Source organism: Nannobrachium achirus, assembly GCF_963921795.1.
Source record: "Nannobrachium achirus genome assembly, chromosome: 3".
NCBI classification, from domain to species: Eukaryota; Metazoa; Chordata; class Actinopteri; order Myctophiformes; family Myctophidae; genus Nannobrachium; species Nannobrachium achirus.
This window is the reverse complement of record NC_137812.1, coordinates 49,223,126-49,245,749: the sequence shown is the minus strand read 5'-3', so window position 1 is coordinate 49,245,749 and position 22,624 is coordinate 49,223,126. Positions and strand designations below refer to the sequence as shown.

Below are 22,624 nucleotides of genomic sequence, written 5' to 3'. Positions count from 1 at the left end.
TCAAGGACCCCAGTTTGAAATGCATTAGGTGGCTACGGACCCCCATTTAATGGCAATTCTATCTCTGAGACCCCAATTTATATTTTAAAATCAATGTTAATCTTTTTTATTTATTTTTTACTCGAGTGTACAAATGGAACCAAATGGACACGTTACTTGGAGTTACCCATAAGGGTCCATTAGCTTCCTAATTATCATTTAGCTGGGGACCCCCTGGAACTCCCTCAAGGACCCCTGGGGGTCCCCGGACCCCACTTTAAGAACCAATGCTCTATGGGACACAGTGGCGCAGTGGTTAGCGCCGTCACCTCACAGCTAGGTCCTGGGGACCTGTGGGGAGTTTGCATGTTCTCCCCGTGTCTCCTAAGGTAGATACCCTCACAAAAAGGGGAAAGGAACTGGTTGGAATAACGTGTTCCTTCCACGCGCTACGTCCAAACCGGGGAAATCCCCTCTGTCAGGTGAAAATAAGCAACTTGGACTCCTCATGCATAGAAGGAAGCATGAGGTCAGTCCGTTGTTTCCCCCAAGCGCGGCAGAGAAGAGCAGAGCCAGGGATTACATTGGCACTGGGTGAAAAAGGGTTACAAAAAAAAATTAATAATTAAAAAAAAGAACCAATGCGCTATGAATTGAGTACAAAAGGACCCCAATGTAAACAAGCCATTGTGCTTTCTTGGGTTTAAATCCTATTAGAACAGTGGTTCTCAACCTTTTCAGGCCGCGACCCCCCAAATAATATTTTAACTGTCACTTTAGAAATGTGCAGATACCCTCTGTACACTTAAACTTTATGTTGGTTTGTTTACCGTAGAGTGAGTGCTGCACATTAAGTTAATCACCCCCCCCCCCCCATAAAGTATTCACTCAATCATTGTTTTAATGAGGAATCATGCCACTTTAGATAACCAAATAAATCTTTGCAAGGTCATTTGGTAGGCCTACCACCCATTATCACAACCAAGCATAAACGCAATCGTATAATACTGTATGGTGCTGCTGCACTGTTCTTGTTTTACGTTTGAGAGTGATCCAAGACAAATTCCTATCAACTATGTTGACATGGCAATAAAGTTATTGAATCTTGAATCACACAAAAGTAAAACTGAATTATATATAAAAAAAAAAAAGAAAGAACAAAGTAGAGAAATGGAGACAATTTTTGCAACCAAAAAGAAGCAAAATCAACATTTTAATGGATAGTAGGGCTGACAAAATGACCGCACCAATTCGGAAAAATATGGTATCCATATACCATATGATATATGGTAATCATTTTGAATGACTTACCATATTTTTCCAAAAACGGACACAACATTTGGGGTTAGTCTTATGCACTTGATGCCTGTATATACCCATATTTCTCCCTCTCTGGGGAGCATAATAGTGTGACAGTGACAGATCTTGTATTTTTTTAGGCAGGTGTCCCTTTCAACTTAAGATCGGCCAGGGAATTCGCTGCAGTTTCTTCATCTTCTTCCGCCTCATCTTCATCATCATCATCTTCATCGTCGTCATCTTCATCATCATCTTCATACTCCTCGTCGTCATCCTCATCCTCTTGGTCTCCACCTCCAGACGCCAGGTTCTTCCAGTAGGAATCATACCCCGACGCGCCGTAGCCATCCTCATCGGCACCGCTTTGCCGGCCGAACTTCACAGAGCGAGCTGCAGACAACATACAGAGACACACATTTTATATCTGGCATCGCTTCGATCTAAAACAAATATTATCCTTGTCCTTTGTATTACTCAGCCACGTCCAAGTATGTGGTACATTATACATTGATATGCCTATCTCCATTAACTTGCGTTTTAGCTCATTCTGCAAATAATGTATGGTTGAAATGATGATCTCTATTGATTTACACGGCACAAATCATATCAGAGATCATACCATCTTTGATGATCTCACATATTAATGTGAAAACCACACACTTTTCCCTGTCAGTTGTTGTTGCATTTTTTGCCTTCATGCGAATCTCATTTAGTCTTAAACTAAAAGGCAACTGTAGCTTCCTTGCTGTGGAAGCATTCCCAACAGGTCTGGAATTACAATCAACATTTTAATGGATAGTAGGGCTGACAAAATGACCGCACCAATTCGGAAAAATATTATGGTGATCATTTTGAATGACTTACCATATTTTTCCAAACACGGATACAACATTTGGGGTTAGTCTTATGCACTTGATGCCTGTATATACCCATATTTCTCCCTCTCTGGGGAGCATAATAGTGTGACAGTGACAGATCTTGTATTTTTTTAGGCAGGTGTCCCTTTCAACTTAAGATCGGCCAGGGAATTCGCTGCAGTTTCTTCATCTTCTTCCTGGAATTACATTATTTTAGGGGCAAAGCGACTTGGCCTTTGATGTTGTACATTTGGCACAAAGGCCAAATGCCAGCAAGGGCAGCGGAGGCATTGCAGAGGGGATGGAAGGTCACTGTGGCATCTTGGCATATGATTTCTTGAAGGTCTTACCTGGTTCCCACATTAGTGTGTTCAATAAGTGGTTTATAAAGAAAATCACTTACTGGACATGCTGAGGTCTTTGGTCTCCTGCGTCTCATGGCCACATTTTGGACATGGTGGTGCTTTTCCTTTCTCATGTTTGAAGATCTTACTCCTGGCATGGTCATCACAGTAACAGGCCTGGACAATACCAAACATAATCTTATCATCTTATATTTGTCAAGATGAATTAGGATTGCGCAATTTACCAAAAACACACAAACCTATATTTAAAACCAATAACCTGACTAAAATCTTGCGAATGTACGCCAAGCAAATAATTAAATGATTTAGAACTGCAATCTTTTGTATTATTTTAAATAACCGCTTATTAATCTTTCGTAATCATGCAATGCGAGGGAGTGGTCTACCAACTCGGGACTCCTGGATCACTGCCCTCTACACTCTCCTATCTAACATCAGAGTCTTGAGCTCTACAGTGTTAACCATCGTAATCAAGGCAAACATTTTATGTAATCGTATCATAATCGCCCAGTCTTAAGATTATATCCTTTCATCAATAAACTGTCAGTGTAAACAAAATGTTTTATGCAATCATACATTCCAGTTACATTTATTTTTTTTAAATCAACAAAGCATAAGGAAATAACAGATAATACCAAGACCATAATGTCAGATTTACAGAAACTTTATATACTTATTATACCTCAATTGAGGAAAGGTTATTTCATAAAAATACTATTAATCTTTTTGAAAAGTGCTGTAAGTGGTATTCATTCATGGTTAAAAACAACAGTGTTTGTTCAGTAACCAGGGTCTCCGTCTTTGTTTAGTAAACAGATATCATTACATTTATCATGTTCCAATTCCAATGTTGTCTGCCAATTTTTGTTTCTTCACTTCCATGTGCACTTGTTTATCCTGTATCCTGGATGAGTTCTTGTGGTGGCAGATGAGATGAGACTAAAATATTCATTCTAGTTTATGAGTTCTTGTGGTGGCAGATGAGACAAGACTAAAATATTCATTCTAGTTTAAGCCTCATTCCTGAGGCGTCAGTGGCCTTGTGGTTAGAGTGTCTGTCCTGTGACTCAGAGGTTTGATTCCACTGGGTTGTATGTATCCCAACTTGTATAAATACTCTTGAGACTTGCCTAGTATTCTGCAGTCTCTAACACAGATCGATTCACTCCACTCTACCCTTGTGAAAATTACTTTTTGAGAGTAAAATTTAAGGGTATATTGAAGTACGAATATTTTATTTTATTTATTTATTTATTCCACGACATTCTCTCTCCTGATATTGGTATACCAAACCAATCTGAAAATATATTATGAAAATGTAAGAGCTGGAAAAAGACAGAGAGCACCCTGTTACTGAAAAAGAAAAACACTAGTGATGATTACTGTAGGAGATTATCACTTACACCCTGTGTAAGTGACTATGCTGACTGCCAAATAATAGCAAAAGTCTGAGACAATGACAGTTAATTGTGATTGAGCAGATGACTAAATAAACACATGCACACATTTCATAAATTAATTAAAAAAAATGCATTATGATATAACGGATTAGAGCAGACAATGTAGTTTTTCTAAGCACAACAAATAATTACGTTGAAACAGCAGCCAATAGCGGATAAAGTGTAGGACATATCGTTGCTGTTGGGCAGAAACCTTGTACCTCAATCTCAACTTTCTTTTTTTTTTCTTTTCTTTTTGGTAAATGAATACCCTACTTTGTAATAAAAAACAGTGTCTTTTGTGAAACATTATATGACTTTGAAAGAACTTATGAACATGGTGGTGGCAGATAAATAAAATAAATAATTCAAACAAATTCTTCTGAATCATCGAACTGCAAAACCCCCAAATGGTCACATCTCTATGACTGACTAAACCTGTATTTTTGTTTAAAGCAACTTGCAATTGCAAAGATGTCCAAACTACAATAAAGATAATGGTGGATTTAGTGTCCAATCCTTATATTATACAGTGTATGGTTCAATCCGGTACTCTGTCAGCTTCAAATACCTTTATTGACATTACCAACCAGTCAGTGTCTTACCTACCCAACATCAGGGTCAAGATTTCTCAATGGGGTGGGTATGTGGGTGTGTACGTATGCGTATGCGCATGTGTATGTATCTGTCTGTGTGTGCGTATATGTGTATACATGCTTATTTTCGCTTTTTTTTTTTTTCATTACATTTTCAATCGTCTCCCCCCAGGGCTAGAGGGTGGGTGGGTATACGTTAGGGTTTGTTTTGTCTTCTTGTATTTTGTCTTGTCTTTTTGTACTTTGTTATATGTTTTATTTTGTTTCTTGGTTTGTTTTGTGATTTTATGTACAGTACAGTACCCCTGTATGTCCTGTATTTTAAAATGGGAAAAAAGCAATAAAAATATAATAAAACAAATAAAAAATAAAATAAAAAAAGATTTCTCAATGGAATAGTAGGGAGGCCAACTGGCCAACAGCAGATGTGCTAGTTATATACTATAGTATTATTAACACAGTAAACATGTTCTTTACCAATAGCAATGATTTCAGGATGTAGCCGTTCAATTAGCAAAATGACGGTAGTTATTTTGAATTTAAGGATATCTAGCAGCCTCACCTTACAACGCAGGCATGAGTGCTGTCCCAGTCTGTTACAGGAAATGCCTAAAACAGGATGGGTGGATATGAAAATAATTTGAAAGTGTCATTGAACTGTCATTTTCCTTTGAACTGTGAGAATAGAATAGAAAAGACTTGACATGCCATGTAGATTACTTACACTTATAAGTTTCAGCCTCAAGGACTTGGCAGCTCGCCTGGTGCTCAAACTGATCATCCTCACACAGGAAGTTGTGACAGAAGGAACAGCGAAATATCCGCCCCCCTTTTGCAGAGAAAAGAAGAATAAAAGAAAAACGGAAGACATGTTTAATACCTCAACAACCACAATCATTTGTACTACTATTTTGTATATTTCCCCCCAATGTAAAGCATGTCAGATGTGCATGGAATGGAATTGGTCCTACCATGGTCCCAGACACAGCGGTCACATTCAATGCAGTCTGCATCAGTCAAGGGACACACACAGGCATGGGAACTGAGGCATTTCCTACCATGGCACACCCATGCTTCGCAGAAGTCACAAACAGCTCCCTTTCATCAATAAGATGGACAAGAAATGGAAATATCTTAGCCTGTGCAACTCTTTTATTTTCACCATCACATAAAGCATTCAAGTACTGGCCTAGGTACAGTATGCATCTAAGGTTCCCAACTGCATATCGAGGTTGGACTGGGTTCTCGCAACTGGAATTAAGAAGGACGGTTACAACATAATGGGATGATGGGAACATAAAAGGATTGTCTTATACAAACTGGCATCCAAAACAACATGCCTTCAGGCTGAAGGCAGGGCACTCGAGCTGAAATCTTTGGCGCCTGGCCAAGACGCAGAACGAAAAGCCCTAAAGGTCACCATAGACCATAGCAATAGCTTGTTTTCATCACAAGCACAGGGGTTGAATATAAAGTCTCAGAGGCCCGTCGGGCAAGTGCATGTCATGTTCTACTTGCCCAAGTGTCATGCCCAATTGCCCGAAAAGGACATTTTCCATTATAAATGTTAAATCCAATCGATAACTGCAGAGTGGTGACAGAAAAAACATGAATGAGTCTATATAATATAATAATATAGATTTCTTTAAACCACTACTAGTAATTTTTTTGAGTTGGGACCATCTACAGTGTACAGATGGATGTCACATTTTGCCTACCCTAAAGCTGCGCCACGAGCTGGCTTTTCCTCACGGGCCTGAGCAGAGGAGAGGGGGAGAGGGTGGTGGGGGGCCTACACTGTGCATGAGAAGCACGGCACCACTCTGTGTCCGCAAGTTAGTTTCACGAGTTATTGTTTACGTTGGTTTCATGTGTAAGATTAAAAACAGCAGCGTCAATACGCTACTGACAATAGTATTATTGAATGTCCGATCACTGGTCATCATCAGCACAGCAGCAAAGCTTGGTATGTTACTGTTCGTCAAGTCAGACGAACGTAAAACATGTTACTCAAGTCAATAGCCTTCAAAATAAGAGTACCTACTTTCGTCAAATTATAGGACAATCAACCGGTCGGTGGACTTCAAACAAAATAAGCGTATGTCACTTAAATGTAAAGTAGCCTATCAACAAGCTCACAACGCTTCACTGTGTGACGCAGCTGACACTGTGAGCTTGTAGATCAGCTATTTTCAAATAGCCGATGTCAGAGTTAAAGTTGCTAAACAGGTTTTGATGCCAAACACAATGTTGAATAAATGTGAATAATGATAGCATAATGTAGTTTGCATTTTCCATCATCACACCAACTCGTTAATATTTTGAGGGCAAAAATAAGAATTAATGAAAATGAATTAAGCAAATTAATTCATTAATTAAGCAAACATTTCCGGCGTCCCCCCCTCGCCTCCCCCTGACCAAGACATTTTCCTGCAGGAAACCCTGAAACATAATTGGTAGCTTACCACCATGCCCATTCCAGTGCTGTGTACCCCGGGATGTTTGATCACACAGTCTGATGCCTTCATGCATTTGGTTTTGCCTTTTAACAACAAGAGGTATAAATTACAGTATAGGTCTTTGTTGGAAGGGGCCCACTTGTAGTAGTAGTAGTAGTTTATTTTGGTCATTAAAAAAAACAACAACAATGTATTCATTTCATATGAATCAGTGATACAGACCAAAAAGGTGTAGGCCAGGGTTCCCCAATAGGCGGCGCTACTGTCTGGCCCCCACCAACCCCAGTAATAATGGTGGTATAAGAGCAGCAACAACACTAGTATAATCGTCGTTGTCGGGTGGAAACTTTGTATCTCCAAATGTGTATGTTCTTTCGCAAAGTAAAGCCCTGCTTCATCATACAAGGCTGTCGCACAAAAGTAGTGAAAACAGCAGATCTACAAGCACACAACGCCTCGCGATGTGCTTGTAGATCGGCTGTTTTCACTAGTTTAAATCATTTTTTAAATGCTAAATGCAAAACGAACGGTTTTGGACATACAAGATTTTCACCCGACAACGACGATATCTGAACTGTCGCTGGAGTAGCCGGAACGCCACCGTCGCCCCCCATGCAATGTTCCCCATGTTGTGGCCCTCGGCTTGGTACCCTAGACATAATTCGGCCCTTGGGGAAAACTAATTGGGGAACCCTGGTGTAGGCTGAAGCCACTTGATGACCAAAATAACATATTCACTCTCGTACCAACAATATACCACACACCTGTGTTTAGGAAAATTAATGAAGACCACTTACCACATTGAGCACACATGATCAGCTTCTGCACTGATGAGCAGAAGTAGCAGAAAGCCCTGTTCTTCTGTCGTCTACAGGCAGGGAATGACAATTAAATTAAACAATGAGTTTGGATGCTTGTTGGTTAATCTTAATAAATTGTCATTTCAATACAGGGTCTGCACTCATTTTATGTTGCTTACCTCTGGCATTTTTCACATTCCTATGAAAATATGAGGCAATAACATAATTAGGAGGATTAACGTTATTGTGAGATATTACATCAGCAATGCAAATGTGGAGCAAATAATTAGAAACGCCAGTGATAATGCAATTACTTAAGTGTTTCCTATTTATTGTCGCGTCCATTGTAGTAACGATATGAACATTTCATATCACGATTATTGTGACAAAAGAAATCGCAATTTACCATATTATCGTGATAATCAAAATCCATTATCCTGGGGCAGAACATTTGCCAAAAAATAACTGATCTACAAGCTCACAACGCGTCGCGTTATTTTATAGAGAGAGAGTGAATTTTTTTTTTATCAAGTACAGTACGTATATTATAAGTACAGTATTTTCCGGACTATAAGGCGCACCGGACTATAAGGCGCACTGTCAATGAATGGTCTATTTTCGAACTGTTTTCATATATAAGGCGCACCGGACTATAAGGCCACATAATAGACGCTACCATTGTGTTATGCATCCAACAGATGGAGCTGTGCTAAAGGGAATGTCAATGTCAATGAATGATCCATATATAAGGCGCACTGGACTATAAGGCGCACTGTAGTTTTTTGAGAAAATTAAAGGCTTTTAAGTGCGCCTTATAGTCCGGAAAATACGGTACCTTTTACCAATATAGAGGGTTTAAATGCAACTCAGCAAATAAAAGGTGAATTTATCCCAGTGCATGATGGAGGATGATATCACGATAAATTAAATCTCCACGATACGATTATCGTGAGGTTTTTTTATCACGATAAACGATAATATCGCTTATCATCCCATCCCTGACAGTTACCATTCTGTGTCAAGCAACGTACCATGGATGAATTGCATGGATGTTTTGCGACGTCAACATGGTCCCTGTTGGCTCGACTCTGTTTCTCTCGTTCCTTACGACTCTCTGCCTTTTTCCGTGCACCGGTCTTCTTTTTGGGCATCTTTTGATCCCAACAGGAGAACCACACTCTGGGTGAAAATGTGATAGATCTGCAAACCAGGAACCACCAGTGGTGGGGAAAGTAGTAAAAGTATCAACACTGCAATGTAGAGAAATATCATCAAAATGTACCTCAAGTACCAAAAGTAAAAGGACAAAATGTTTGAAAATAGCAGATCTACATGCTTGCGACGCGTTGTGAGCTTGTAGATCGGCTATTTTCAAACAGCCTAGGTATAAAACAGGGCTAAAGTGGTAAATGTATGTTTTTAATATTATAATTTATATCTGCAAAGCAACTATAGTAACTAAAGTTTACAAATAATTGTAGTGGAGTAAAAGTACAATATTTGCCTCTGAGATGTAGTGGAGCTGTAGAAGTAAAAATATTGTAAATTGGAAATACTCGAGTAAAGTAAAAAAGAAATACCTCAAGTGTGTACTTATTACAGTACTTAGGTAAATGTATGCCACTGGGAAAGGAACTACTGTTAGCTACTTAGCAAATGTAAGGTATGTCATCATCATGTAACATTAAGGACGCATCGTCTCCTGCCTCAGAGGGGTCGATGTCATGGACTAATACAAACAAAGCTGATGACTTAGCCAACATCTGACAGTTTAAATAAAGTATATTTGTTATTTTTATGCGTGAAATCCAGGCATCCCACAATCTTGCTAGAGTAGACTATTAACATAAAGGTGCGCGTCAGACTAAATGTAAATACGTTGTAATAACTTGTCTGACAACCACTTGTAACTCTACAACAATTTAGTAGGTTTTATGGGATTTAGTGACGAATATGTACCAGATAGAAGTATCAATGTGTGTTTAGATGTGTTTGTTGTCCCTGAAATCCACTAACCTGTAGCGATGAGAGGGGGAAATGTGGCACGTACGGCACAGAGGTTCGCTCGGGGGAAATGTTTCCTCTGCTATTTGGTTCCGACTTATTTGGTTCCGATTGGTTCTTTCTTTTTTTAAAGTCTTTATTCAAAAGTCATGATGACATACAAGACAGAACAACAAAACACAAACGACAAGTTATCAGTACATCAATACAAAAAGAATCATAGCCAGGGGGAACTCGAAAATATTAAAATGTGAACACAAAAGAATAGTTTTTTTTTTAGCCTTCTTGTTTTATTGAGTCACGAATTGTTTGAATGTACTGCTTGGTTTCAATCTCAAATAACATCAATAATGGCTTAGAATTACTACATTATTATTATTGTCTCCACCAGCCGAAGGCTGAGGGAGAGTATGTTTTCCCCTCCGTCCGTCCGTCCGTGCGTGCGTGCGTCCGTGCGTCCGTCCGTCCGTCCGTTTGTCCGTTACCAGCTAATCTCCGGCGCCGTTGGCCCGGTCGCTGCCAAACTGTGCACACACACTCCCTCGACACCAATTCAGAACCTCTGCCCCAAATATTTCACATGGGCCTGTTCTAGCGCCACCAGGAGGCCGACTTTTGCAAAACTAACTTTTGCCAGTACTCCTACAGATTTTGTCCAAAAATCACGTAAATCAGTAGACAGTATCTCTACAGTCATGTGATCGACATGGATGTGTCAGATTTTCCATATTCCATCCTGATTGGCTAAAACTGGCTTTCAAAGTTTGCAGGATTGGTCAGTTTTGAATAAAATGCCTGAAATCCTGAACGCAGTGTGCGATTTTGGTGAAATTGTGCATCCACATTCCCAATAGGCAGAGGAATAAATGCCACTTAAGAAAAATCAAATCAGCCTCATGGTGGCGCTATAACAGGCCGATTCATGTTTTCACCTATAACTCCACCGATTAGTGTCAAACTTTGTATGCGCACTCCTTAGAGGCCAAGGTAAAACCTTTTCCCTGCATTTTTTACATCAGCCTTTTATAGCGCCATCAGGAGGCCGACTTATGTAAAACACATTACATGCCTGACCTGGTGGAGACCTGTGCTCGGAAGAGCACTGCTTCTAGTTATTATTCTGTTTTAATATAAATCTTTATTCAGACGTTATGACATACAAGTTTGTGTTTGTACTGTATTGTCTGACTATTTATTTTTCTTTTTTCGTTGTTTCTTCTTTTTTTTTTATTGTCTGACTACATTTTTATCTCACCCACTCCCTCCCACCACAATGACGTCACAACAACGTGCATGCGTGTGTGTGTGTGTGTGTGTGTGTGTGTGTGTGTGTGTGTGTCTGTGCGTGTGTGAATGAATGAGACTTTGTCAACAACAGGACCGCACGCAGATAGCCAACAACACATCAACAGTGAACTCGGGTAACTTACACGTTACATCTCTAGCTGTGCGCTAGTAGTGTTCATGTTGTTGCCACACAGCAGCTTAGCGTTCGCAGATTAACTCCAGCTCGTTACACTTATTGTTTACTATTAACGCCGACTAGCATGCTAGCACTGCTGCTAACGTCATGACAACCTGTTGTTATAGCTATGCTAACTACAGTGTAGTAGTAGTGGGTCACGCCACGTCGAGCTCAGCTATTTCATTTAGATGTCATTAAAAACACTCGGCTTAATCAATACTTGTTCGCGCAACGCGACTCTATTTTTATATATAATGGTTTTAAATACGTGTTTTTGTGGAGTGGAAATTAAATTCGTAACTCTAGCTCTATTTATCATGGTAACAAGTAACTGGAGTACAAGTGATGTTCTAATATAATACCGTGTAGTTTACACGGTAAACGTCCCACAATAAAAGCACTCTACAAGAGTTATGATTTATGGCTATACATACATCCACACTAGCACTGAAACATGACGGTCGTATGACACGACCATATGTTAGCCATAAATTATAACTTCCAGGAGAGGGCGCTAATATTCGGACGTTAACGTCCGAATATCAAACATATAATTTTCCGAATGTCTGTGAGTGTCTGTCTGTCACAGCGTTTCTCCTCAGTGGCTGGAGCAATTGATCTGAAATCGCATCACCATTAGCATATGAACACACCTGACATAACTGCGAAGGCCGTTTGTCACTTTCACAAATCATATGCTGTATATTAGCATTTTTATGGTGTATCTACTATCTATTCTGCATCTAGCATGAGGCATATCTATTCTGCATCTAGCATGAGGCAACATGTTTAACCAGCTGTGTGTGTGTGTGTGTGTGTGTGTGTGTGTGGGGGGGGGGGGGGGGGGGGGGGGGGTACACAGTATCTCTGTAGCCAAGCCATTAAACGAAACGGGTATTTCTTACATTGATGCTCCTACATATTATCATGCAAGCAACAGTTAAAGTTACTTTCCATCCCTCATATACTGTGTGCACAGTGCACATCCCATATAACCCACACACTGCACATCATTTTGGAGTTCATATCTTTGAACGGGTAAGGGCTAGTTAGCTATAATTTATGTTATAATTATTATAATTTATGGCTAACCATATGTATCAGGGCATACATCCACAGCACACCATCATTGGATCACAGGGGGTCATCAAACATATAATTTTCCGAATGTCTGTCTGTCTGTCTGTCTGTGTCTGTCTGAGTGTCTGTCTGAAACAGCGTTTCTCATCAGTGGCTGGAGCAATTGATCTGAAATCGCATCAGGGTTTCCTGCAGCACTTTACAGGCCAGGCGCCCCGCCCGGCCTGAAAACCCCCCCGCCCCCCCAAGGGAAAAAAAAAAAAAAAAAAAAAAAAGGTTTTTGGACCTCCAACAATGTACTAGGCATGATCGCGATCGCGAAATTGCATGTTTAACCCCCATACCAACCCTATCTTTCAAACATGGCAGCCATGTTTGTTTACATTTGAAGAAAACATAAGGGCTGGTATCTCCTGAATGCCTATTCAATGTTGAATAAATGTGAATGATAGCATGTAGTTGTGTTTTCCGTCATCATGGGCACATTCATGTGTTTTTTATAGGGCAAAATAAGAATTAATATAAAAAATTACGTGAATTAACACATATGTTGCAATGATTTTTTCCGGCCAATGTCCCGCGTTGCCATGGTTACCATAGACTTCCATGTAATTGTGCAAGTGTGTAAAAAGTGCACGCCCATGCCTAGATGATGCACCACGTGTGTAGATGCTGTTCACAGCTTTCAAACAAAAAAATCCGCTTGGAAATCCGTGCAGGCATTCATGATTTATCAGCCATTATGTTTTCTTCAGATGTAAACAAACATGGCTGCCATGTTTGAAAGAATGGGTTGGTATGGGGGGTTAAACATGTAATTTCGCGATCGCGATCATGCCTAATACATTTCTGGAGGTCCAAAATTTTTTTTTGAAAAAATAAAAATAAAAAAATAAAAAACGGCCCAAACTCGGGAAACTCGGGGTTGGCACAGTACTAGTACCAATACAAACTCGGGAAACTCGGGGTTGGCACCATATGTGTTAATTACTCGAATTAATTAATTAATTATCAAAAAATTTCTGCGCACGCGCTTCGCGCGTGCGCCATGAGATCCCCCCTGGTCAAGACTTTTTCCTGCAGGAAACCCTGATCACCATTAGCATATGAACACACCTGACATAACTGTGAAGCCTGTTTGTCACTTTCACAAATCATATGCTGTATATTAGCATTTTTATGGTGTATCTACTATCTATTCTGCATCTAGCATGAGGCACATCTATTCTGCATCTAGCATGAGGCAACATGTTTAACCAGCTCTGTGTGTGTGTGTGTGTGTGTGTGTGTGTGTGTGCAGGCAGGCGGGTGTGTATGCAGGCGGGGGGGATGTATCTCTGTAGCCATTAAACGAAACGGGTATTTCTTACATTGATGCTCCTACATATTATCATGCAAGCACCAGTTAAAGTTACTTTCCATCCCTCATTATACTGTATGCACACTGCACAGTGCACATCCCATAACCCACACACTGCACATCATTTTGGAGCTCATATCTTTGAACGGGTAAGGGCTAGTATGTCATAATTATGTAAGACTGGTCGTGTCCGTGTGGGGGGAAAAAATGATTTAAAAAATAAATTACAGAATGTCAAGTTGCAAGGTTTTCTTCAGAATATGTACACTATGTTTGACACGTTTTTTATGACACTATATTAGACACAATAGGAGTCCAACAATAGTGGTTCACAAATGTTTGATTTGCTTAAAAGAGTAGTTCACCCTCCCAATGACTTTTTTTCTATAGATTACTCACCCAATGGAGACTTAATGAGTTCAATAATATATTTTAGTTTTTGTCTCATTCCTAAGCCAATAATTTGATTATAATAAATGTACCCCCATTGATTCCGATCCAAATGCATTTGGGTCTCCATCTGGAATCAATGGGCCTACAAAGAGTCTCCTCAAGTATTGGCCTAGGAATGCGACAAAAACAAAACAATGTTATTGAACTCAAGCGTCCATGGGGTGAGTAAGTAATCGATAGAAAAAAAGTAATTTTGTGGTGAACTACTCATTTAACTCTGAGAGTGTTCAAATGGAACCAAATTGTTCATTTGAATACTCTCAGAGTTACAGACCTCATTATTTTTTGTCTTTATGTGTTTCTGTTAATAGTATTGTCTGCCCATTTTGACTGTGGCAAAAATACAATTTTGACACCACAAGCCAGTATGATCGGTCCCCTGGATCAAACAAACAAACAATGCCCACTGTCACTGACATTGTTATATCATGAATTCCACGGAGACAGAGACAGTAATCTGGCTGTGCTCAGTCTGCTCGTTGCTCGATGAATGAACACAATGAACTGAGTACAAAAGGACCCCAATGCAAACAAGCCATTGTGCTTTCTTTCTTGTGTTCTAAATCCTTTTAGTAGACCTTATCTGAACTGTACTGTCCTGTACCATTCCTAATATGCAAACTTCTAATAAAGTATTCAATCAATCAATGACGGACATGTTTTTGAACGTTCTTGAATGGTTTCAGCTCATTCTGACCCAGTTCCATTTTGAGAATGGCTCCAGGAGTAAAGGTTCTCTAAGCTACATTTAATAGAAATACAGATGGATTTGAATACTGAACCTTAACAGTTCAGATCTAGCAATGGATGCACAATGCATGCTAAAGTTATGTGTAGGCTCAAATTCTGCTGCTGTGCAGTTAGTTCATCAGTTAGTACATAGACCTATTCTAAGGTATTGATTTGATTATTTTCCTCCCCTGATTCTATCTATTGATTTAATACTATTACTGTTTATGTTGTAGAAATGCTGGGGTACATCTGGCAGTGTTTCTACACATCCTTCCTTAGATACTGGCTGAAGTGGCTCCTCAGACATGCGACAGGGAAATGTGAGCTGCAGAGATTATGTTCAGGGTGCCAGCCTGGGGCCATCAGGACAACAAGAGCAGGTGAATTATGTCCCATCAGCCAGTTGCTTTTCATGTATATCTCCCATTTATTAGAATTTTGCATTTATTGTTATCTCCCCCCCCCCCCCCCCCCGTTTTTACTTTTTGGCAGAATATTCTCTCCAGTCTTCAAAGAACAAGGTGAGATATTTTGATGTTCCCATACAGAACTGTGTTAACGTATAATATAATCTTATTGTGTAAGTGAAACAAGTCCATCTTTACTCTACTCCGTCCCCCTGAACTCAAAAACATGATTCTGTCTCTTTTGAATAGCTCGTATACATGATTATTGTGCAATTGACAGATAGTTAGTGATAGATTGATATACTATTGACATTGGTTCTCAGTTAATAAGGTATGTTTATAAATGGCAGTGGTACGGCCACTTGTACATGCATGTTTAAAATAAAAGCATGAATATATTAATCTATTATTGTAATAGCATAGTATTGAATGCACAATAACATGGTATATTTATTTATACACATGAAACATTATTTTACACATAAATATACAATATTTGTAGCCCCACCCCCACCCTACGAGGTAGGGGGTCCCTGCTCCATCTCCCCATCAGTTTGGGGGTCCCTGGCCTGAATAGTTGAAGACCCCTGGCCTACTTCATCGTCCGGAGTCCCCCAGGGGTCTATACTGGGTCTACGCCTGCTTTTCCCTCTACACCAAATCTAGTCGCCAAAACTAGCCGATCTACAGTGAGCTTGTAGATCATGTGGTTAACCCATTTAGGCCTGAGGCTGATTCTAAGGGCGCCTTCTGAGGCCTGACCTAAGTTTTCTGGGAAAAAATAAAAATGTTGCTACATACTGTACATGTACTGTACTACACAAAAATGTGTTCCCGACCCGAGGGGTAAAAGCACAAAATGTGTTCCCGTCCGTCCATAATGGGATTTAAGACACAAATTGAATACTTTAGAATGCTGTATATTTCTGTCTGTGCTTTTCAGCCTCTTTGCGACATTGACTTGCCTCATATTCATGGCTGTTGCGTATCATGGGATTTCAAGTCAAACAACAAAAAACAATGGACCTGCACAAAACAATTTCACCCACTGTTTTACACCTGCAAACCTGTGCAACCATTTAAAACGATAAAAAATAGATGTAAATACGTCAAATAGATGACACAAAAAGCCAGAGGTGGTCTATTAAACATCCAACACTCAAACAACTGGCCAAACAACAATATAGAAAATGAAAGTATACAGATTTGTATACTCATTATGAATGAACTCATTATAAGCACTAAGCTTCATTTCAACATTGCTTTGCTGTGCCACCTGCCTTTCATCTTGCTATTTCATTCTCTCCCTTCTGTAGGTTTTAAGAGGGGCTTTACAAGAACGTGAGGATCATTTGGAGTCGTGTGTGGATCAGATCATGCGAGAAAAGCATGTCAAACCTCAGAAAGATCCCACGTAAATTACCTTTTCTTTCCCTAAATCTTAATCTGAAGCCATCTTAAAAACCTTAGTATTATTATCAATCCCAAATGTTATTCAATTTTGTCGTTTTATCCAGTGGTTTGCCTTGTTAATATTATATTTCCCTGGCCTGCATGTCCCTTCAGGTTCAAGAAGAGTCTGCACCTGTGTCTCTTACAAATAACAGGATACAGCACATTGTACACATCTGTGGAGGAGCTGAGAAAGAAGGTGTTTGACTCAGAGAATGAAGAACATGAAGCCATGCTCCTTAAGGTATGAAGGATTGTGCTGTGTTTGAAATCTAGCTCCTCAGACATTGTCTGGTCAATCTCTTTTATCTTTAGAGGCACAGGAAATATAAGAGAGAATGAAAACATTTATGATCTAGGGGAGCGTGTCGCTGTTACCCCCCGGCTCCACTGCAAGCGTCGAGCGTTGCGTCAACGGCAACGCTGGGAACGCTCCGGTTTTAATCAATGAAGGGTGCTCCACTGCCGACGTCAACGTCGGACGCTCCGGTGACGGCGTCCAGACTCGAAAATCGCCCTGGTTAAATTTTTTGACGCCGTCCACAACGTCCAGTCATCTATAAAATATGATTAAATGCATTGTATATTTAAATGTAGGCTATATATGTGCTTTTCTGCTGTTGGCTATCCATTCACGTCATTCACAAGGGTGACTAGATGTCCCAAAAATCCTAGCATATTTTTTTATTTCATTACAGCGGTCTTCTTTGATAAAATTATGTATAAACACAACAGGCTATAATCATGACAAAACAAAGTGGTCAGTGGTGCATTGCTGCTCTCTGCTGTGAACATAGTGTGCTCTATACGTTCACATTCAGGTCACAATTAGTTTTATTCCTGTTTGAAAGTGATTTTCATGTTGTTTGCAAAATGGGCTATAGGCCCATTTAGAATGAATACCTCACAGTCACAGCCGCTGTGCTGCGGTGGAGCCGGTTGGACGTCAATGTGACGGCGTCAAAGAAGCCGTGCGACGCAGAGCAACACGCCACCGCCAGTGGAGCCCTGGGGTTACTACATGTCATCTTTTTCGACACCCGACTAACCCTCACCCTAACCTTAACCTCCGTGGAGTGAGTCGCTAACCCTCCGGTCGAAATGATGGGCGTTCGCAAAAGCGAGATTTCCCCATGATCTAGAGAAATGCAAAATGTAGATACGATATGTGATGATAATGCAATGTAAAAATGAAAATGTTTTCATCACTCTAAATGGGTTTTCACTTGAAGTTGGGGTGGAAAAGGGAATAGTTGCATATTCCTCCTCCCATTACATTGAGTGGTCAAGTAGTCTCCACTTTAGAAAGACAACCTTCTTGATGACTAAGCTGATTTCAAGTAAAAACTAATTATATAGAAGACAGTAAATTCTTAGTACTGAATTGAAAATGTTATGTAGAAGCCTACATTAAAACAGTAATGAGACCTGCATTATCAGCCATTTTCTAGAGTGATTTTTTTCAATAAGTTAACTTTTCACTCAGTTGCATATACCTCATCTGCGGTATTCCATATTAACCCATTAAGGATTTTTTTAATACATATTTGAAGTTTTTCTGAAAACTTAGGTCAGGCTTTAGAAGGCATTTTTAGAATCGGCCTTGGGTCTAAATGAACCCTAGCATCCCTATTTGTGGTGTGAATATTTGGTGACAATAGGTGATCTACAAACTCACCAAGAGATTTGGTGTTGAGGGGCAAAAGGAGTGGACCCAGACAGAGCCCTGGGGGACAAGGCAGGAGACCAAGTAAATTGTGTTTAAGTGGTTAACACTACAACTGTTGTGTTTGTGATCTTAGCTCTGGGATCTGTTGATGCCAGCGGTTAAATTGGAATCGAGGGTAAACAAGCAGTGGGGTGACATTGGATTCCAAGGAGAAGACCCTAAGACGGACTTCAGAGGAATGGGCTTGTTGGGACTGACTAATCTCGTGTGAGTTGAAAGTTGATGAAGTTGTACGATTATTTTCTTTTTTAAATGGATACACTGTAGAAAGTGTAATTAGATGTTGCTTCATTCACCTACAAACAAAAATAATAGTGAAAAAGTATATACATGTGTATATGTCACAGTTAGTTTGAGATTCAGTTAGATTGAGAACAGGAGCGTTCGTTGTGCGGCGCGGGGCGGAGCAAGCGGTCGCTTTGATCCACAACAACAACAACGTAGCGTCGGCAGGAATGATAGCGCCTCACCCCACAGTGGTTAGGGTTAGGCATAGTTTTACTGAGGTTAAGGTTAGGGTTGGGGTTAGGGTTAGGCATAGTAAGCTAATGGCTAAACACAGCTGAGCTAGGCTAGTAGATAAACAAAGAGGCGTCGCAGACAAGTGACGTCAGCGACTACACAAGTGAATGGCTATGTCGTGGCTGTGATTACGCAGAATTACACAGGTGTGTTGATAAGTGACTATCAAAGTGAATTGATCCAGGTGGTGGTAGGGGGGTGTACACATATACATGTGTACAGTATATACCCTACCAGTCAAAAGTTTGGACACAGCTTCTCACACACATTGAATAGAAGCTGTGTCCAAACTTTTGACCGGGTTGGGTACTCGTGTGTTACACCATGTCTCTGAACATTCAAATATTATCCATATTTATAAATGATATTCTTGAGCTTGTACTGTACATACCACATTGCACACACTGGTGATTCAAAACACCAAGTAGTTTTGCTGGTGGGACTTCCGCAAGATGACATACAGTATAGCACTACTACTTTAGGGGCGGCATAGCTCAGGGGTAGAGAAACCGTCATTAGAGCACGAAGGGTTCCCGAAAGGTTCCCAGTTCGAACACGGCTCTCCTTGAGTTAATGTCGAAGAGTCATTGAGCAAGACTCTGACTCTGACTATGGTGTTGTGTCCCTCATACTGTTAGTGACAACCAGTTTCAAACAGAAAGATTCATGGGGAATGGGTGAAAGTCATTTGGAAGTGCAGAAGAAATACTTCTCTCGGTGTCCCGGCAAACAAGCATTGATTTCTATTCTGAATGCAACTTTTGCTGCAGCGGAAGGTTAATCATTTTACTTTTTTGCAGTTTCTTCAGTGAAAACTACACAGAGGAAGCGCGTCAGGTGCTGTCTCATGCAAGCCATCCAAAACAGGGGTAGGAAACATTCATACACATGAACACACTATGCGCAGTTTAATATTTTATGTCAAAAGGTTGACTTGGCATGACATTATTGAATTAAATGTACAGACATTTTACTGAAGCATTACTGTACCTGTCTTTCTTAGGTAGAATTCTATGCCCTATGAAAAATTACCAAAATGCAACCACAATCCGGTTAGAAGGCAGGTAACCTTTTTCCAGTGGACTGGGTTTGAAGATTGAATATGATTAAATTCAGAAAGTCAGAAATTGTCTTAGGACATGGACCGCTTTTTATTAGACTGTAGAGACGAATGCTTGTCCGAGATGGTGGTCTCACTATACCCGGCTGTCAGCCACACACTCCAGACTACCACCTATTATTACCTAATGTAATTACATGGTATTCGCTATGTACACCATGGAGTTGTCGTTTCTTAAAGGCACACCTATTCATGTCACATTAAATAATCGAGTTGCGTGAACTCCAGGTGACCCTGTAAGCTCTACTGACAGGCAGGGAAACGCAGACCTCTGTGCTCGTCTCTGGTCAGTGGTAGCTGGCCTTACAGCACAATCTCCATTACATCCACATCTATACTTGGTAGTTTAAAACATTGTTTCCGTACGTTCCATAGAATGTAATATTGAGGTCTGTTTCTGTCAATAGCACGACTGTCCCAGGGACTGCCCCATAGGTCGAACTCCCGTTGGGACGAACAGCGTCGGCAGGTTAGATAATCACCCGCGAGCATCGGCAAGATAGATAATCACCCACGTCACGGTTACTGAGGTTAGGTTTAGGGCAATCTGGGAACCCAGATCAAAGTAAGGGCGACGCCCACTCGGTCTGTCTCTCTTCCTTTGAAGCGTAGCAACTCTGAGGCTGTCTCGAGAGATTAGGTTTAGGGTTAGGGTTTTGGGTTAGAGTTTGGTGGTCGATCCAAAGGGTGTTCGACCTAATGACATGTTACCGACTGTCCCCTCTTTCTTTTCCCCCCACTGGAAAAAACACTCTATAGTATAGTGCATTTGCTTCTTTATAAAAGGCAATTAGTGTGAACATACACTTGCTCCAGTCATGGCCTCACTGGCACACACGATTGAGCTAAAACCTAAAAGCGCTCCATATTCCAGGTACTCTTATGCCATTGTTGGGATCAACTTGACAGAGATGGCCTACAGCCTCCTGAAGAGTGGCACTCTGAAGCCCCATTTTTACAACACCGTGGCAGGAAAACCTGAGCTCCAGCAATTTCATCAGCTGTACTGTGAGTATGTTTGGCTAGTTCACCTGGAGACTATTGCATCAACGTTGCTAATGATATAAAGATAATGAAGATATGATATACAGTATGTGCATTAAGACAAACCTGAGCAATCCAGCCCGGAACAGTCTCATCATGTTGCAAAAATAAATGGATAATAAAGTGAGTGTGCTTATCAGGACAGAACAAATGCTGCTGATACAACTACTAAGTGTTCTGGCATTTCTTTGTCCCACATGAATTGACATCTCTTTAGTTATTGGATACTACAGGTGGCCGTTAAATGTATTTCATTTGAGACAGATTATGACTATCAATGTATTGATTTAAGTTCATGTTTCAATGTTTCCTTCTATAGGTTACTTGGCATATGAATTCGATAAGTTTTGGTTGGCTGAGGAACCAGAGAGCATCATGGAGTTTAACCATTACAGGGAAAAGTTCCACAGCCAGGTGAAGACCCACCTACAGGACCCCGATGTGTCCCTCACATTGACTGTCGGCCCTAAAAGCCAACACGGTTTACAGGAATAAATGTCAGCCCACTGCTGCACCGTGCCCCTATGACATTCTTTTATTTTGTGTAGAAACCTAAGAGGAAGACGCTAATTAACCAGCGCTGTCCACATGTTAACACAATGTCTTAGGCAGGGCATCCCTGTGGTTCACCTGGTGAGAGTGCATACTGCATAAATAAGGCTATGGTCCTTCCTGCAGCTGGCCCTGGTTCGAATCTGACCTGAGGCGCTTGGCTTCATGTCATACCCGCGCTCTCTCCTCAACATTTCTATCCAAAATAAAGCAGGAAAAAAAAGAAAGAAATATCCATCTAATAAAACCCAAAAAATAGATGTGGCTTAGAGCACAAATGTAAATTCTATACCTCAAATAGGACCATTCCAATAGCGAACAGAATAAATGGGGAAGGAGATTATAGCAGATTGTAGTGAAGAGGGTGATGTAGTGATTCATTTGTATTCTTACTAGTGATGGTTTGTGCACTTTTCAGTGACCAGGGAAAGAACTGTGGCAATCTTGAAGATAGGCAACAGGAGTAATGAACAGGTTAATGTAGCTTTGAATTTTATTTAATCTTGTATTGAGACGTCTTGTGTATTTATATAAACAATGCCTGTGTGCTTTCATCTTAGGTCAGAATGTATGTCAAAGACTTAACAAGAGTAAAGCAATGATAAAAATATTATAATTTCTTCTTTTAAGTCCTGTTGCTTTAGTGCCCTCCCTTGACTGCATGATAAATGTGTCTCGACTGATACCATGCTGCATAACATTGTCTTCTCACCCATTTCATTTGTATGTGACACAGAACATTGACATGGTGTTTTTGCCTTTTTTATGCTGTTTGTATTTGAGGATACTTTTTTAAATATTTCTAGACCAAAATATGAATTACTTTGTAATGTCCGACACCTCTTGTTCAATGTTAATAAATACACGTTTTCATGTTATGCTAGACTGTGTTGAGAGAAAGAGAGAGAGA

The 22,624-nt window shown here is 40.3% G+C and overlaps 2 protein-coding genes across 2 annotated transcripts; one reads left to right on the top strand and one right to left on the bottom strand.

The window, feature by feature from the left end:
- Positions 1-1,165: 1,165 nt before the first annotated feature.
- On the bottom strand, positions 1,166-11,248 carry znf330 (zinc finger protein 330). Its single transcript, XM_080721954.1, has 11 exons — positions 11,229-11,248; positions 9,811-9,932; positions 8,826-8,994; positions 7,974-7,993; positions 7,792-7,862; positions 7,001-7,077; positions 5,507-5,633; positions 5,260-5,364; positions 5,098-5,144; positions 2,539-2,656; positions 1,166-1,668 (listed from the first exon to the last, which is right to left on the bottom strand). The coding sequence occupies exons 3-11, from the start codon at positions 8,943-8,945 to the stop codon at positions 1,415-1,417; spliced, it is 939 nt and encodes a 312-aa protein (XP_080578080.1). The 5' UTR covers positions 8,946-8,994; positions 9,811-9,932; positions 11,229-11,248; the 3' UTR covers positions 1,166-1,414.
- elmod2 (ELMO/CED-12 domain containing 2) lies at positions 11,192-22,571 on the top strand. Its single transcript, XM_080721958.1, has 9 exons — positions 11,192-11,219; positions 15,122-15,268; positions 15,381-15,409; positions 16,612-16,709; positions 16,862-16,991; positions 18,550-18,683; positions 19,799-19,867; positions 20,993-21,126; positions 21,482-22,571. Exons 2-9 carry the CDS (start codon positions 15,124-15,126, stop codon positions 21,655-21,657), a joined length of 915 nt encoding a protein of 304 aa, XP_080578084.1. The 5' UTR covers positions 11,192-11,219; positions 15,122-15,123; the 3' UTR covers positions 21,658-22,571.
- The last annotated feature ends 53 nt before the right edge of the window (positions 22,572-22,624 follow it).